The sequence below is a fragment of the Equus asinus genome, chromosome 19 (assembly GCF_041296235.1).
Source record: "Equus asinus isolate D_3611 breed Donkey chromosome 19, EquAss-T2T_v2, whole genome shotgun sequence".
NCBI lineage: Eukaryota > Metazoa > Chordata > Mammalia > Perissodactyla > Equidae > Equus > Equus asinus.
In genome coordinates, this window is record NC_091808.1 from 7,702,069 (window position 1) to 7,719,183 (window position 17,115).

The 17,115-nt window shown below is 55.5% G+C and overlaps 1 protein-coding gene across 9 annotated transcripts in view; it reads right to left on the reverse strand.

Moving 5' to 3' along the window:
* The window catches only part of DGKD (diacylglycerol kinase delta), a 109,015-nt gene that overhangs the window by 7,492 nt on the left and 84,408 nt on the right, over positions 1-17,115 (reverse strand). For 8 of the 9 annotated variants that reach the window (XM_044751576.2, XM_044751575.2, XM_070489372.1 and 5 more), the window contains 12 exons: positions 16,117-16,266; positions 15,131-15,259; positions 13,818-13,914; positions 10,973-11,083; positions 8,981-9,077; positions 8,697-8,804; positions 7,569-7,682; positions 6,436-6,570; positions 5,971-6,122; positions 4,281-4,392; positions 4,104-4,196; positions 3,089-3,208 (listed from right to left, as the gene is read on the reverse strand). In XM_044751576.2, coding sequence (XP_044607511.1) covers positions 3,089-3,208; positions 4,104-4,196; positions 4,281-4,392; positions 5,971-6,122; positions 6,436-6,570; positions 7,569-7,682; positions 8,697-8,804; positions 8,981-9,077; positions 10,973-11,083; positions 13,818-13,914; positions 15,131-15,259; positions 16,117-16,266 — 1,418 coding nt within the window. The remainder of the gene's footprint in view (positions 1-3,088; positions 3,209-4,103; positions 4,197-4,280; positions 4,393-5,970; positions 6,123-6,435; positions 6,571-7,568; positions 7,683-8,696; positions 8,805-8,980; positions 9,078-10,972; positions 11,084-13,817; positions 13,915-15,130; positions 15,260-16,116; positions 16,267-17,115) is intronic. The other variant, XR_011495503.1, reaches the window with a different exon arrangement.

Below are 17,115 nucleotides of genomic sequence, written 5' to 3' on the forward strand. Positions count from 1 at the left end.
GGAAAAGAGCCAGCTCGCAAGATCTCCAGTCCATAGCAGACTGGGACTTTAAGGAATAAAATAAAATAAATTACTAGGAAAATGAGACCAAAAGGGACATACAAAATACAAACCTCGATTTTTTATCATTTTCAACAGAAATAAAATTTCCTATCAATTGCTTAAAAGATCCTAAACTCTTCCTCTCAATTTCTGTACTATCAGTTTTCCACTGTCATTAGTGCTGGTCTAGAATAGGCTCAGACTTTGAAAATGTCCTGCAGGCAACAGAAGAGAAAGCACATTCTCTCTACAGAGCATACACTTCTCTCTGTAGAGAATCGTGACACATTTCCGTATATACATATTCTTTCAACTTTCTTCCGTTCAGACTCTGTGATACGGTTTGTTTTACGATCATTAATCATGGACTGAGAGTGATGGCTCACACTGCAGTCTGGTTTCTGTCACTCTCGTTTCAAGGAGTTTTTGCTTTATATATTTTATGCATGTAAATTCAAATTAATATTTTGGGGGTAATCACTAAAAGAATAAACAGTACGTATTTCCAAACTAGTGGAGGAGACAAACAGAATTGTGTGGGAGGAAGGAACGACTCATCAATCAAAAAGGAGAAATTAAAAGAAACAGAAAAAGTGGGGAAAATGGAACGCATAAAATGTGGTAAAAATACATCTAAATATATCAGTAATCACAACAAATGTAAATAGACTGAACTCTCCAATTAAAACAGAGTACCAGACTGGATAGAAACCCCCAAATTTAGCAACATGCTATTTATAAGATAGACACTCCAAATAAAGCTTGAAAGTAAAAGTATCAAAAAGAATATACCAAACAAGTAGACTTGAAAATAAAAAGAATTACTAAAGGTCTTTACATAATGATAAAACCTATATTCACCCAATAACATAGCCTCAAAATACATAAAGCAAAAATGTGCAAAACCACAAAGATAAATTGAGACATCTGCATTTTCACGGTCAGAGAGTTCAAGAGTAATTGATAGATCAAGAAGACTTTTAAAAAAACCCAAAAAACCCCAGGGGGCCGGCCGTGTGGCCAAGTGCTTAAGTTCGTGCACTCTGCTTCGGCGGCCCAGGGTTTCGCTGGCTCGGATCCTGGGCGTGGACATGGCACTGCTCATCAGGCCATGCTGAGGTGGCGTCCCACATGCCACAACTAGAAGGACCCACAACTAAAAATACACAACTGTGCACCGGGGGGCTTTGGGAGAAAAAGGAAAAATAAAATCTTAAAAAAAAAAAAAAAAACCCAGTAAAGACCTAACGATGTAAATAACAACTGCATACGAGGTACATTTATAAAAATTAACCACCTGCTGGGCCATAAAGTCTCAACAAATTTCAAAGGACCAGTAACATATAAACCACCCCCTCTGAACACAGTGAAATTCAGCTAAAAATCAATGACAAGAACATACTTAGAAAAAAATCTCATACATCGGAAAATAAACAGATTTTTAAACAACTCATTTAGATGCTATGTTACTTAGACTGTTATACTCATCTTAAGACTGTATAATAATAAATTATCCTTTACCAACATAAAGTGATCCTCTTTTTATCATTTATTGCCTTAGGTGTTTTTTACACTAATATTTTTATATTAGTATTGCTTCTTTGGCGTTTTTAATGTGTTTTCTTGAAATTGTTTTGCTTTTAATCTCTCTGGTTCCTAAGTTTTTATTGGGGGTACAGGAGAGAAAACTGAGTCTTGTGATCAGGATATGGTTAGATTTCTTTTTTAACACAATTTGAGAATAATCCGCTTTCCAAGGGAAAGCTACAGCATTTTCTATTTTATTTTCATACTGTTAACCACATCTTTACTGATTTCTCATTTTCTGTTACAATATAGATTACATTTTTTGTCTTCTGTAGTGATTTGGAAAGACATAAATCTTTTCAATTCTACTAGAAACTACCTTGACATTTTTAAAAACATCACTGACTGTACATTTCTCTAATTGTCAAAGTCAAGGTCTTTTTTAACCTTCTTACACCTTAAGAGGGGGAATTTAATGTGCTTTCACTCTTCTATGCATGTCCTCTTTCCAGCCTCCCCACCTCACTGTCCTCTTTGATAATTTAATCTGGAATTATACAGCTATGTTATTGTTAAATCTGTAGAATAGTTTATATATTATTATTTTAATAATTTTCTTTTAAAGCAAATTTTTTATCATATTTATAATTATTTAACCAATTTTGATTGGTTGGCCTGGCTTTTCAAACCAGTGTCCTCCTTTCTAAGGGGCTGAGTTTTGCTGCTCAGCTGGAGGCCTGAGTCAGTGTCCAGGCAGCGTCTGCACCTGTCGGCAGGGCCTGTGTGTCCAGAGAGAGGACGCCGGCCTGCTCCGCCCCCTCTGCCCACAGTCCTCACATGGAGCGCACGGGCGCCCACCGTCCGTGTCCAGCAGACAAAGATCCACCTTGCGAGGCTGTGCTGCCCTGGGCGGGCTCCGGCTCCCTCCCTGAGAGGTAGGTGGGCTGGGGTGTGCTTTGTCCACATGCTGCCCATGAAAACTGACATCCGACCAGCACTGCTCCTAGGCTCTCCCGCCTGCTCTAGCCCCAGGTGCAATACGCCCACCCGTCTGTCTCAGCTACAGGATCTGTGGCAAGCTGGGGTCTCTAAGTGCGTGTAAAAGGAAAGTGGGACTGTGAGTGGCACACACCAATTCTGTCCCTGTCGACAACAAACTCCCAAGAAGCTGCCGTCCATCCGAGCGATGTGTCTCCACTGGGGGCAGACAGTGCGGCTGGGCTCAGCCTTCTTTCTACCCACTTCCTGTTCAGCCTCACAGTTCTGTTTGCAAGGGCAACATGCACCCGTGTCATCAAGGGTGGTTCTCAACACCAGCTTCCGGCTCCATCCTACCTGCCGAGGTCTGTCTCCATGCCTTGAAGGCGTTGTAGTAGAGAAGTCCCGAGAAGCGGTATCAAGGGCTGCATGACTGTCACCATCACAACCCCAAAGCTGCACAGACCACACTGACTTGCAGGTGCTGCAGGAAGAGCCACTGTGCCAGGGTGCCCGAGCGGAAGCCCTGGGACCCACGTACCTCTTCGTCACCGGGCTCGACGGGCTGGCACAGCCAGGGCGTGTCCGCCAGCTTCCTGAGCTGCTGGTCCATCTCTGCGAGCGCAGCCCCGAGCCGCTCCTTCTGAGGGGGGTCCAGCTGCTGCTCCGGCAGGGAGGGAAGAGAGCCGCAGCTGGTTACGAGCATGGAGGCCCGGGGCCACAGCCATGCCCCATGCAAGCTGTGGTCCGCCCCGGGGGCTGCGCTCCTCTCACTGAGTCACAGAGCACCGGCTAAGGGGCCAAATGCAGACCCTCCCCTTGTAAGTAGTGTCGAGCGAGAGAACTAAACTCTCCTTTCATAAATAACGAAGCAAACAAGCTTGTCTGAAAACCACACTAGCAGGGCTCATACTCCACCTGCCTTAGTTTACCTGGGGACCCCTCTGTCAGAAACGGGGACAGGAGCAGTCTGCCGGCACCAGAGTGCAGGACACACTGACGCGGCAGCTGTGACATCTCAGGACAGCGTGGTATTTTGGAACGAGAGCAGAGGGTATGGAAACTAGACTTTGGGGACTATCCTCTAGCCTGTGATCTTTAGCATGTCACTTCGCCTCCCTGGCCTTCCTCGTCCTCATTTTTTAAACCAAGAAGGCTGGCCAGGCCATCTCTCGGGTCTCCCTGTTCTAGCTTCCGCGATTCAGTAAGACCCCACGGCCCTGCTTTCCCGGGGCTGGCCGAGTGAGGCAGGGCAAGAAGCCCTGCGGGGCTGGGAAGGGCCCACCCACCTGCCAATGGTGCACAGTTCCACCCTGCAGACTTCTAAGGCAGGAGTCTGTCTACAAGGACGAAGGCGTTCCTGACATAGGGGTCTGACCCGTGGAGAGGGCATGGTTGAGATGTGGCCAGAAGGGTTTGAGTGCCAACCACTGGTCAGCTCAGACAGCCTCTGAGGCCCCTTCCAACCCTGCGCCTAGAATTCTGGACTAAGACGTGCCACCCTCTGTGTGACCGCGGCCACCTCACACCAGCGAGGGCCGGGCCCCTCCGCTCACCAGGGCCATCTTCCCGGCCAGCAGCAGCTCCGTCTCGCTGCGCAGGGCTTTGATGTTACTGACCATTTCCAGGACGAAGCTGCAGTTCAGCCCCTGGGAGGAACCAGAACAGATACGCATGTAGCAGGTCCGAGGGCTCCGCGGGTGCAGAGGAGCAAGACCTGAGAAGCGCAGCACCTCCGTGGTTCTGGGCTTGCCGTACACTCGGTCCATGGACTTGGAGCTGGCGTTGACGGCGTGGGCGAGCTCCTGCTCCATATCTTGATGGGACTGCGCGATCTCCCGGATGCTAGAGAGAGGGACATGGCACTTTCAGACCACGAAGGGGCGGCTTGTGTCGTCACCTCGCCTGAACACACGCCTAGGCTCAGCCCCGAGGGCTGACGCGGACCGTGGCTCGGCCACGGGGACCTTGCCGACAACGCCCTGACCGACGGCAGACAGCAGAGGACTGACGTGGGAAATGTGATGTCCAAATCCAAGTTTTTCTAGAAACTCGACCAGAGAGGAAGAAGCCCAAAATGAGACTGACGACTCGTCAGACAGCAGCTGGGAAGCAGCAGTTTGCAGGCCTGCTGCGTGGAGACGCCACCTTGGAGAGAACTGTGCCTGCCAAGCTCTGTGAGTGGGGATGGCAGGACCCTCCTCTGGGGGGACAATCCTGGTTTAACAAGCAGCTCAGACCCCGGGACACAGCCCCAGGCAGCAGCCCCTTGTCCTGAAGGACCCTCGCAAATACCAGGCGGGGACAGGGTGGACCACAGCGAGAGCCGAGAGTCAGGGAAGTGGGCTTGTCCTGACCCTGGGGACACGGGGAGCCACAGACGGACTTTAAATAGACAACGACATGGCCAGTCCAACCTTCCAGCAGGCCATAGGGCTGCCACAGGCTTTGAGTGGACAGACAACAGTAGAGACAGGAAGCAGCGAGAAGCCTGTTGCACAGCAAGGAATTGGATACATAGTTGAGAAATAACGTCCTCCAGCCCAGTTACTGACTGGGTTATGGGGGAGGAGCTGGTTGGTGGCCTGGGCGTGGAGCAGAGGTGGTGCCAACTACCTGAGTCACAACACAGTGCACAGGACATGCTCACAGAAGGACGTGGGGCCAGAATGGAGACACTGAGCATAAATGCCTACAGGGCACCCGGGCAGCTACTGACCTAATGCCCAAGAGCCTGATGGCTGGGAAGAGGGTGTGAAAAGGATGGCATGGAAGGGCACGCAGAGCCCACGGTGCTCCTGCAAGAGCAGAGGAGAGAGCAAGGAAGAAGCGGAGGGGTGGTCAAGGCGCACAGGTGGCGAGCGGCCTCGGGGCGGGAGAGCTGAGGCAGCGGGTGGGCGCAGATGAGAGAGAGGCGGATGGCAGATGAGGAGGGTCGCGATGTGGCCACGGAGAGGGCAGGCTCAGCAGGCTGAAACGATCTCGCCAGAGTGAGGCCTGATGGCAGTGGACACACAAGGTGGTGGGGAGAAAGGACAGCGGCAGAGCGGTGACCTCCATGTGGGAAGGGTCACAGTGGCTCCAGGAGCCGCTTCTTGAAGGTCGAGTAGAGAGGGAAACACCTTTGGCTGTTCTCTCTTTTTTTTTAAATAACCACAAGGTTCATTTTTTAACAACAAATCTGCTCTCTAGAATAAAGTAAAGGCGGCAGTAAGGGGACTGTCCTTCCTAGGAATCCAGGCAGGTTTTAACACCTACGAGCTGGCTCTGAAACAAACCACAGCCGAGGGCAGGCAGGAGGCCTGGCTGGGCCTCATGAGGGAGGCAGGCCAGCCAAGGAGATAGAGGGCCTCGCGCCTGTGTCCCAGCGGGGGCCCAGGTGCCCCGGGGGAGGAGGCGGAGCACACAGGCAGGAGAGCCCACCTGTGGATCAGCGCTCCCGCTGCCTGCCCAAACTGGTCCATCTGGGTGGCCTCTTCCTCAGACAGGATCTCCGGGTGCAGAGAGAAAGACGGAGCGCGAGGCAGTTCACACTTCTGCTTGTCTTCCCAGGACTTCAGGGTGTTCTCAAACGCCTAGGGCACAGGAAGCCAGCATTACATTGTTGCCTGCGCCCTCGAGAGGGGAGCAGGCACCTGCCAACAGCAAACACTACTGGGCCGCTGCGGGGTAACATCTACAAAGGGAGGCAGAGTTCTCCTTTACGCTGGGGGAGGAGGAACGGTCTCAGAAATAGCAGCCCTGTTCACTTAATCTTTCCATCTAAAAAATCAAATTCCTAGAACAACACGTTAAAAACCCCAGCTCTTCTTGTGAAAGGGGCACGGTGTGCCAGCAGGCGAGCACTGGGACCCTGCGGTTGGGGCCCCCGCCAGCAGCCCTCCTCACCCTGTCTCTGGTGAGCGTCTGTGCCCGGTTCTTGTGGATGATCCGAATGTACCCCGGGGGCTGGATCCAGGCCTCTCCGTCCACCTGCACAGGTACGCCCTCATCCCCCAGGATGGAGATCTTCACCGTGCGGCACTGAGCAAAATCACAGCTGTTACTCATGCGCCGAGCCGAAGCAAGGAGCCTTAAGAAAGGGGCCTTCCTGTCCTGTGCACCCCCGCATACGCCGGCAGGCCTCAGGGGACGCTGCGCCCACAGCCGCCTCTCTGTGGTCAGAGCATCCCTGTCTGGGCATAGCTCATGGAACCCAAGGGTCTGTCCCATCTGGCCCCGTCCCTCACCCAGCACTGCATCTGTGATCACAGTGAGAACTCAGAGGCTGCACAGGCCCGGTGTGGGGACTCATGACAAGCAAGAGCCGCCAGGTCCCTGGGCGCGTGCACACCCTCTCAGCACAGAGCAAGCACCCACTGAGTGGCTAACGATGCCCATCGCTCTGTTTGATGACAGTACTGCCTAAGAGTTAAAACTGACATGTAGGCAGCCTCCCAGGACCGACTGGTACAGCAAGGGCTGGACCACCACAGCCTGGGGCTCGGTCAGCCGGGCGTATCAGCCCCAGAGTCTTTGTGCATGAGAACACCACCCTCCTCAACCCACAGACAGACCCTTCTCCCCAGGAAGAGAGGACCCCTGGTCCTGTCTCCCCTCCCGAGCTGGGCCTTAGAGCAGCCGGGCGAGGCCACACTTTCTCCCCTGGTCACACAGGCTCGGACTCTGTTCCCAAACTCAGGCTGCCGCTTCTAAAAGCTGCAGGCACAGGGCCAGTTCAAGCCGGGCCTGTCTCGTCTCATCCCATGGCAGCAGGAGGGGTCAGGACACAGTTGGGACCCAGAGAACACCAGGCAGGGAGCTCAAGGGGGACAAATCAGCCCCAATTTGGGAAAGTGGTTTTCAACTGTCAAATACAGTGGCTGAGAAGGGGCTCTGGACCAGGAGGCAGGGTAGTGGGCGGTCCTGGAAAAGCGCCCATCCTCCTGTGCTCTGTGCACCAGGAGGGTACAGTCTCAAGACTACGGTCTGGGCCAGGTCGCCTCCCAGGCCCCTCCCTGCTCCAGGCCCACGGCCAGTACCTGGGCGATGCGGTGATGCTGCAGCTTGATGACCCGCGACACAGCCATCTGCATACTGCCAAACACTGCGACCACCTCCAGAATCTTGTCATCGAACGACGGGGCTGCAAAAGTCTGAAGGGCCACCGTCAGGGCTGACCTCTGCTCCCAGTTCCCCCAAACATGCCCCCACATGCGGTGCTCTCAGTCGGGGCCGCTGCGGTGGTTAGAGCCAGCCAGGCCCCCACGAGGCGGCAGGGCACCCTAACGGAAGCAGCAGCTACGGGCAAATCCACTACTGAAGGGGCTCCTGGCGCAGATCCTGAAGCCAGCTGCCCAGCATCAAATCCCGGGTCTGCCACTTACTAACCCTGTGGCCTTGAGAAGTTCCTTCCCTTCCCTCTTCCTCAGTCTCCCCAGCTTAAGACGGGGATGACCATGGCATGTTCTTCACGAGGTGGTTAGGACGTGAGAGTGAATACATGCACGGTGCTTAGAAGAGGCCGCAGCAGATATTAAGTGACAATTAGTGTTAACTGTCTTCATGAGCTCTTACGTACAGAGGAAGCCACGTCCCTAGTTAAAACCCATCAATGCCTCCCACGGTTCTTAGAATAAACTGCAGCCTTCCTCCCAGGCTCACACAGCCCCACAGGAGTTCTAACTGCCCTGCACTCTGCCCGCTGCACACGGCCATCGGCAAGCCCCCGCCATGCACCATGCCATGTCTTGCTGCCAAGCCTTCACATATGCTGTTCCCTCTGGCTGGAACAGCCTCCCCACTTCTCCCCTCCCTCCACCTGGCCTGGCCAACCCCAAGTCATCCTTCAGGTCTCAGCATAGACATCCCTTCCTCCTAGAAGCCTTCCCAGACTGCCTCAAGTCGGGGTCAGGCCCGACTTCTTCATCACACCTATTTCTCTTACCACATCTGTGCTGCTCAGCCTCCATTCTCGTGAGCCGGGGACCCCACCTGTCTTGTTCTCCACTGTACCCCTACTGCCAGCACAAGGGAGGTGTTCCACCCACCCCTCCACGTCACGACAGAGCACCTGAGAGTCGGGGCCTGACGTGGTGGACACTCCTTGAAGGGGCCGCCTCTCTGGTTACTCCCCCACCGAGCCCATGCCACCCAGCACCCATACGTACATCATCTTCCTTGGTGCCCCCCCAGAAGTTGGTGCCTCCGGCATAGCTGGGAATGTTGAGGACAGCAATTCCCTGGAGACTGGGGAGTGGGATGGGCCGCCCGTCACACTGGGCAGGAGAGACGCAGGCAGAGGGAAGAGAAGGGAAGCTCGGCATCAAGATGCACGGCCTTCTTCCCCAGTGATCCGCCCCGGGCCGGGCTCCCCAAGGGACTGAGGGCTGGGTGCCGCGCTCCCGGAGGAGAAGGCCAATGGGAGACGGGCCGGGCCCCGGCCGCCGCTCACCTCCAGCAGGACCTTCTGCTCCAGGTTCTTGTAGGTCCTGTGCAGCAGCTCCTTGGTTCCGAGGACCCCATACCACATCATGTTCTTGGTTCGACTCCTAGAGACGAAAAGCAAAGGACTGACACGGGCTTGGCTTTCTCCAAAGTTGACGGACACCGCACCAAGTGTAGGCACGGCGTCTGACCCCAAGGTGGGCAGACCAGCAGGGCCTCACCACTGTGACGCCTCGGGACAAAAAGGACATGATCGAGCTACGTATCTACGTGATACATGCATAAAGAGACAGTTATTACAGGAAACACTCCTAAAGAGTGACATTTCCCAAGAAGGTGAGCATACCCTGAAAGGGAAAAAGTTGACATTACAGAACCACACAAAAATTTACAAATCAGGGTTTTTTTCTGACTGTAAAATTAGGCTTTCCACAGAAAATGTGGAACATGCAGAAAAGCACAAAGGAGAAAATAGTCCCCAGAATCCCCACAGTGGCACGCCCTGTGGATGAAGGCGTTGGCCCGCTCCGAGATTCCTCCAGGCAACAGACTCCCAGGGAAAGGACGGGCTCGCAGTCTCCTGACTGACTGTTCCCCTTGCCTGAGGAGGACCCTCCACGGCGGGCACTTCCGTCCCGGAACCCAGCGCGTGAACTCCTTGGCCCGGACGCGGCGAGCCTCCACTCCTGAGCTCCTGACATTCTGGCAGGGCCTCTCTGCCAACGTGCCCAAGACATGTGCTTCGGGACAGACCGTGGAAACAGACTCCTAAGCAGACCTTCCCCAAGCTCTGGCTACAAACCCAGGGACGGTTATACCAGGGCATACCACACGTGGACCTGCTCCTCGCTATGTCACTCTGCTAAATCAGGTGCATTTTAATGCCTTTTTCAGATATTTTTGGACTAACAAAGGTGTTTTAAAATGATTCGGGTTCCCCATCACACGCTGGGTAGCAGGGATGTCCCTGGGGACCCCTGAGCCATTTCCTTCCACTCAGGAGCCCCAGAGCTCAAGGATATTTTGAGTTCTTAAGCGTGGTTTTGTTTTCCTAGAAATTTCCAACCACAAATAATTTGGGCAACTCCTCGGGCGTGAGTGTGACTCCCTCCATCCAGCTGCCCCAGCGGCTCCCCTCCAAGTGACAGCGGCACTGTGCAGGGGCCACAGACCAGCCAGGGCCCGCAGGCAGGTCTGCAGGCTCTCCAGGAGGGACCTCCGACTCCCGCACCGACGGCTGTTCTGCCCAAACTCCGCCCCAGCTTCTCCCCTCTAGCCCTCCTAGGACGCCCAAGCCAAATGGGCTCCTCCTCCAGGTGATTACTGCGGGGCGGGGCGGCAACTGCCCACCGCCCGCGTTCCACGGAGGAGAGGGAATTCCTACTCAGCCCGGGAGGAACGACTGAGAGGGATCCTTCCCACTTCTCTCCACTCTCCCAGGCCAGAGGGGCGAGTAGATGGGAATTCAGGGGAAGACAGTGAACACCCCCAGCAAAAGCCCTCAGAACCTCTCAGGTGGCCGTCTTCCTGCAGAGGGATGCAGCCTCGTGGGCCGTGTCTGAGACAGCTGGTGTGGCGATGACACACAGACTTGCTGACCAGTGATGCTGGGACTCATGGACCCAGCACAATAACTTCACAGCACACCTCAGGCTCCCTGCCCTTGACAGCATCACCACAGACATGCCTTTCAGCAGAAACCCACCCGTTCCGATCAACTACAGCCACTGGTTTTCTGGTGTTGCATGTGCCCCGACCTGGTCAAGCCCAGGGGAGGAACCCTCCTCCAGGCTGGCTCTCAGACTTCCACCTGCTTCCGCCCACATCTTGGGAAAGCACCTCCCTTTGTGACAACAAGGCAGTCAGGCTCTGTGTTCATCTTTGGCCTCAGCACTCTGTACACCCTCCAACCCACTGACTCCAGACTCCAGAAGCTGCCCTGCTCCCTGGAAGGAGCCACGAGGACACGCAGCCCGTGTGCGCACGAGGCTGTCCCCACCTGCACTTCTCCGGGTGCTCGTCTCGCTTGTTGTTGAAGTCCAGGGAGATCTTGGCGTCCAGGCCGATGCCGAAGTAATTGTTCATGACACACTTCTCCGTGTAGCACTCCCTGCAGCGAGTGTTCAGAGCAGTTAAAGCAACCCTGTTAGCAGCTGTGTTTCACAGCCTCCCAACCTCTAAGCATCTCTTCCTGAGGGCAAAACGGACAGCTTTTTAGTTTAGGTAACAGCTTTACTGAGATATAATTCCCATACCTCATAACTTACCATTTAAAAGGTACAAGTCAGTGATTTTTAGTTTATTCACAGATCACGTAACCACCACAATCAACTTTAGAACATCTCATCACCCCAAAAAGAAAGCCCACAGCCTTTAACTATCGGCACCCCCGCCCCAGCCCCCAGCAACCACTAATCTACTTCCCATCTCTGTGGACCTGCCTATTCTGGACCTTTCATATCAATGGGATCCACAATGTGTGGCCCCTGTGTCTGGCTCCTTTCACTGAGCATGATGGTTGCAAGGCCCACTCGTGTTCGGTCCTTCCTCTCTTTCAACGCCAGATACTATCCCACAGTACAGGTACACTGCATTTTGTTGATCCATTCACCAGGGGATGCACACTTGGGCTGCTTCACTTTGGGGCACTAGTTGTGAATGCTGGCACCCACGCGCTAGCGTGGACATTTGCTTCATTTCCCTTGGGGATGTGCCTAGGAGGGAAACTGTGGCGCCACGTGGAAACCCTAGGTTTTGAGGAACTGCCAGATGGTTTTCCAGAGTGGCTGCACTGTCTTGTGTTCCCAACAGCAACATCACACCTGATGATGATGCTGGTGTGCACAGGTGCATACACGCACACATGCTTGAACTCTGGCTCTCCAAACGTTCCCCAGCCTCCCTAGACCCCAAACCAGTCTCCAAAGCTGAAACATCAGCCCTGCCCCAGGGCCGCAACGCTTCCCTCTCCTCGTCCTGCTGAGGAGACTCACTCCACTCCGGCTTCTCAGGCCCTCCACCCGGCAGCCCTGCCCCTGCGGCTCACCCGGCTGCTGCTAAAGCTCCCCTGGGCCTCGCCCTCCTGCCACAGGAGCCAGACCCCCATCACCATGGCCATGGGGCTCACACCTGGGCGCGGGGGGCCCTGGTGTCCCTCCAGGGCAGACAGTGAAGGGAGGAGCAGCAAGCAGGCAAGCACATTGCTGGCAGTCCCCGTGGGAGTGCCCACACAGACTCTGCAGGCTCGGGCCCCGGCTCTACCACACCTAACAGGCTTCGCAACCTGCACTGAGCAGCGACAGGCACACGGATGTGTTTTTATGACACATCTAACCCAAGTGCTAACAGCTGAGTGAGAGCAAAGCTCTGGGACAGAACTGTTTTCTAAGCTGGAGACCACGTGCTGACCAGTATTATAACTCCTGAGAGCAGTGAGGGGTCCAACCCAGAAAACCAGCTCGGGGACAAGGGAAGGCAGGGAGACACCGGGCCCGGGGCTTGGGGAAGAGCGGCAGCAGCTGCCCGGGGAGTGGGAGACGGCCCGGCACCCAGAGGCCACCGCAGGCAAAGGTGGAGTGACCCAAGTCCTGGGCCCACGCGGGACAGCTCTGCCACCCTACCCCAGGCGGAGGGAGGAGTCTCGACCTGTCTGAGAGTGCAGACGGAAGAGAGACCAAGACCTCAGCTGCCAGACGTGGAGCTCCAGCGCCCTCAGACAAAGGAGACAACGACACATCTAGCTCAGGAGGCCCCTGTGGGCGATGCTCACGGGGGCTCCGGCTCTGGCCTCACTGAGGGAAACAGCATCAGGAAGGGTGAGGACCAGAGCCTCAGACAGAGCTGGAGGGTGGGCCCAGGGAGGGGCAGACAGGGAGGCGGCGGCAGGTCAGGCAGAGCCAAGGATGCTGAGGTTTCCAGGCCGGCCAGCGCCTGGCACCAGAGGTCGGAACCGAGGCAGCTCTCTGGCAAAGTGGCATGGTAGAGGCTGCTACTCTGCATAGTTCTAGCTCTGCTCTCCCAAAACCCGGAGTTTCTGTAAACTGCACGTTTCCCGCTGTTACTCACCCCTCCCATGCCAGACACACACGGTTGGCAACTTTTAACCACTGTCGCTTGCCGCTAGCTGCCCAGAACTTGCTATCAGCCAGCAGAAAGAAAAACACAGAAGACTGGGTTTTCTATACGTTTGTCTCCACAACGGGCTCTATCTACACAGGAACAGACTCCGCTAAACTGCCGGTAAAAGCCCTCGCTGCCTTGGAAAGTGGGCGGAGGACGCAGCAGGAGGGGCACCGAGCAGCAGCAGAACGCGCTTCCCCACACGTCTCAACCCAGGGCCGTCACTGCAGGCACGGCGAGGGGAGCTTCCAGCCCGGGGGTCTGACTCCGCATGACTGACCAGGGAGAAGAGGACATACGGGAGAGCAGCAGAAGGGCCAGAGGGGAGAAGGAAGGTTGTCAGGAAAAGGCACCAACAGGGGCCCAGCCAAGGACACTGGAGAGTGACAATGTGGCGGCGACAATGAAGAACAAGTGCAAAGATAGCTCCCGGCAGGAGTGTCTGAAGCTGCCAAAAACCCCAGGACATTAGGTAAGTTGAGAAGCCACTGGCACGTGGCTGCTGTGGGAACGAGCCAGGACCGGCCCTGCCCTGTCACCGGAAGCTTCCAACCACGCTCTTTAGCTGAGGCTTCGTGATGTCTAGGCTTTCCTGATCAGCTGACATCAACTGGAAAGGGATCACCTGGTCAGCTGTCCACGATTTCTCCAGTTAAGTCCCCATTGGTTTTATATGCCCCTGCTTTCTTTCAACGACACACCCATGTGGTTCACCCCATACTCACAGGTTTTCTGGTTCAGAGTTAAAAGGATCAGCGTTAATTAACAAGCGACTGATGACTGAGCCGCCAGGCAAGGAGCCGGACATCCCAGGCCGCACATCTGTAAGGAGAGACGGCGCTGGTTGGTGGCCAGAGCTCAGATAGACCTGCGTCTTGGAGGCCGAGGGACGCGTGGCCTTCAGAACGTTCCTACAACTAAACGTTTGTAAGATAACGTATGGATATAACCAAACTTTGACGATGAGTAACCTCAGGTCAAAAATAACCATCATCAACCAATATTTATAGAACAAAAATAAATATACTGGGTGGTAGAAACGAACACCTATGAGACATGTAAAAAACGGCTTTATAAAGACAATTCCCATCAAATGGAAGAAACTCTCCAAAATGCTCTCTCAGCATAACTAATCTTAAGAGTCAGTCGTACAGCTTTGTGAGGCGAAATTCACAAGAAATCGTTACACATCGAGGAAGCCTCAAGGTCCCTGCACCAATAAAAACGTGAAACCATGAACATCAAGGCAGAGGCGGACCTGCTTTTGAACGTTCTGCTAATCCACCCCTTCCAGGAAAATCTCTGTCACTGATGAACCAAATACTTCTCATCAGCCTCATTTCCCAAGGGCTTCTGGAATTTTCTCTATATTCAGTTGCGATTCCTTAGAAATTGCCAAATCACTTACAGGAGCAGATGGTGTGGCATGTGCTCTACCTGGAGAGGGGGCCTCAGGCATCTACGTGAGCTGGTTAAGCGAGTCTCACGGCAGTTCAACCCTTTGTACCATCCCTTCCTCTTGAAGACACAGTGTTATCACAGTTCCCAGAGGGAAGGAGCAACAGGCCAGATCCTGGGCAAAACGACAGCCAGGAAAGGAGGACTGGCCCCACCCTCCTGGCAGCGGTGTGCTCCCCCTGCCATCAGCTAGAGATAAGGGATGATCCTGCGGGCTCCCTATCACAGCCCGCCTGCCCCTTCCACGTGGGGCAGCTCCTGTTCTCCTTCAGCACCCAGCTCAAGTATCACCTCCTCCAGGATGTCTTCCTGGGCCCCCCGGCAGTGATTTAGGTGCTGTCTGCCCTTTGTAACGCCCTCTGTGATACAACACTGAAATTCCCTCTCTCTTTCCCATGGACATATATACTCTTGGAGGACGGGGACCCCATCTCATCGATCCCCACAGATGCAATGCCAAAGCAACAAGCCTGGACCTTGCGGATGCACAGGTTAGCGCCCCACCTGCACAGCTCCCACAGACACAAGGGGCCGCAGAGCTGGCGCTGTTGGCCCCGGCCCGTCTGCGGGGGACACTCACGCGGGAACAGGATCTTGGTGTTCAGTGCTGGCAGGCCGTCCCGGTTTCCTGACTGGGGAGGGAGAGAGGCAGAACTGCCCAGCGACAGACTTCCTTTGCTTATCAGCTTCTCACACGGGGACTTGGACGCTGGGGAAACAGAGCAGAAAGCTGTGGGACCGTCAACACAGAACGAGACTGGACCACTGGGAGGCTCGCTGGAGAAATGACCGAGCGAGGGCCAAGGGGAGCCAGGGACGCTTACAAGCCACTGGTCAGCCCCAGGTAGAGGGCGCGAGACAAACCAAGAGGCCCAGAGAGAGCAGGAGGAGGGAGAGGGTATGGAGAGGCAAGGGTCTGGATTCCTCTGGAGGGTGACACGGGCCCACGGGTGGTGAGCGGACACGGAGGAGCTGTGGGAGCCATGCCGGGCAGGGCGAGTTCTGACAGGGAAGGACTGGGGAGCAGCCTCTTAGCAGACGCCTCCCAGCGGCTTGTCCAGGCTACGAGGGAGGGGCCCTGCTCCACACCAGAAGCCTGCGCCAGGGGCCGTTCCAGGAGGTCAGGGACCCCAGGCGGACGGCCCAGGGGCTGGGCGGTGTCCTGGCCAAAAGGCCAGGCCAGGCCGGCTCTGGCTGCAGTGAAGAGCGCATGTGCACGGCCCCTGGCCGGCTGCAGCCAGGAGGCCCTGCGCCCGGGTCAGGAGCCACGTTGCACAGGGAGGACCAACAGACCAAGACCCACTGGGTCTGAGGTGCCCAGGGAGGCTCTGAGGGAAGCACGGTCCTCAGCAGCAAGGCTCCCTCCCCTCCTCACCTGGCCTTCACTGACAAACCCACCCCGCAGGCGGTGCACAGACCAGGCCGTGCACCCCGGCTTCTCTCACCGCCAAGGGGCCAAAGGATCTGTGAGAAAGCATCCCCAAACTTCCCTCGGCGAGCCTTCTGAGCACCGCCAAACCGAAAGACCCAACCACGGTGCTCAGGGCCACCAGGGCTGGCTGCTACCTTTGCGGAGGCTCCGGCCCTTGGCCACCCCGCAGCTCTCGCTGTGGCACACTCTGTCGTCCGACTTCGGGTCTTTCTTGTCCTCCGACTGAGAGAGACCCAGGACGAAGCCCTCCTGCTCCTGGGTCTGGGCGTTCTGCTCATCGACAGCTGTGCAGGGAAAGACCGTTAACAGCTGTGGCTCTTAAGCCGCAGACGCCACCAGGCTGATGAGCCCCCACAGAACACGCGCTCCCCCCTCCGCCTCACAGACAGATTCTTCCTCAGATGTCCTCTCGGCCGAGAGCTGAGCCCCCCAGGCTCCCACCCTGTCCCTTCTCTCCTCCCCAGTCCTGGCACCCCAGCTGCAACAGGCACGGCACTCGTGGCAGCAGATGAGGAGACGGAGGACAGAGAGCCCAGAAGATGTGGAGAGGAGGAGAGCGACGAGCGAGAGCCCAGAGCAGCCGGGGGGAACGCTACGGGGCCCACCTGACCACCAGCCCGAGGGCGGCGGGCACACAGCAGTGAGTAGGTGGAGGTCATGACCTTATTCTCACTGCTCTAAGAAGCAGGTCCGCCTGCTCAGAGGGCGTGAGGGCCGAGAAAGGGTGTGAAGAGAGTGAAAAGGAATAATGAGAGAGGAGACAGACCAAGGACAAGGAAAAGCCTGCTGAGGGGGCTTTCAGGGTCTGAGTGCGGTTGGAGGCAGTGAAGCCGCAGGTCAATGTGGTTTTCTAGCATTCTCTTGAAAGCTTAGCAAACCCGAGTCCGGAAAAGGGGAGTGACCCACCAGGTGCGCCTTTAATCCTGTGCGGGTCTACCTCCCTCCCCAAGGCTGACACTGGACACTCGGCCCTGGGCCCCTCCCCCGCCGCGGCCAGCCCCTGCCTCGGCCACCATGGTGCAGCTGCTCCTCCCACTTCACTGAGCGCCACCCCGTCTCTCAGCCTCCGAGCCCTCGAGGCAGCTATCCCATCCTGGCCTCTCTTTCCGTCCACTGCCCAGGGCCTCACCCAC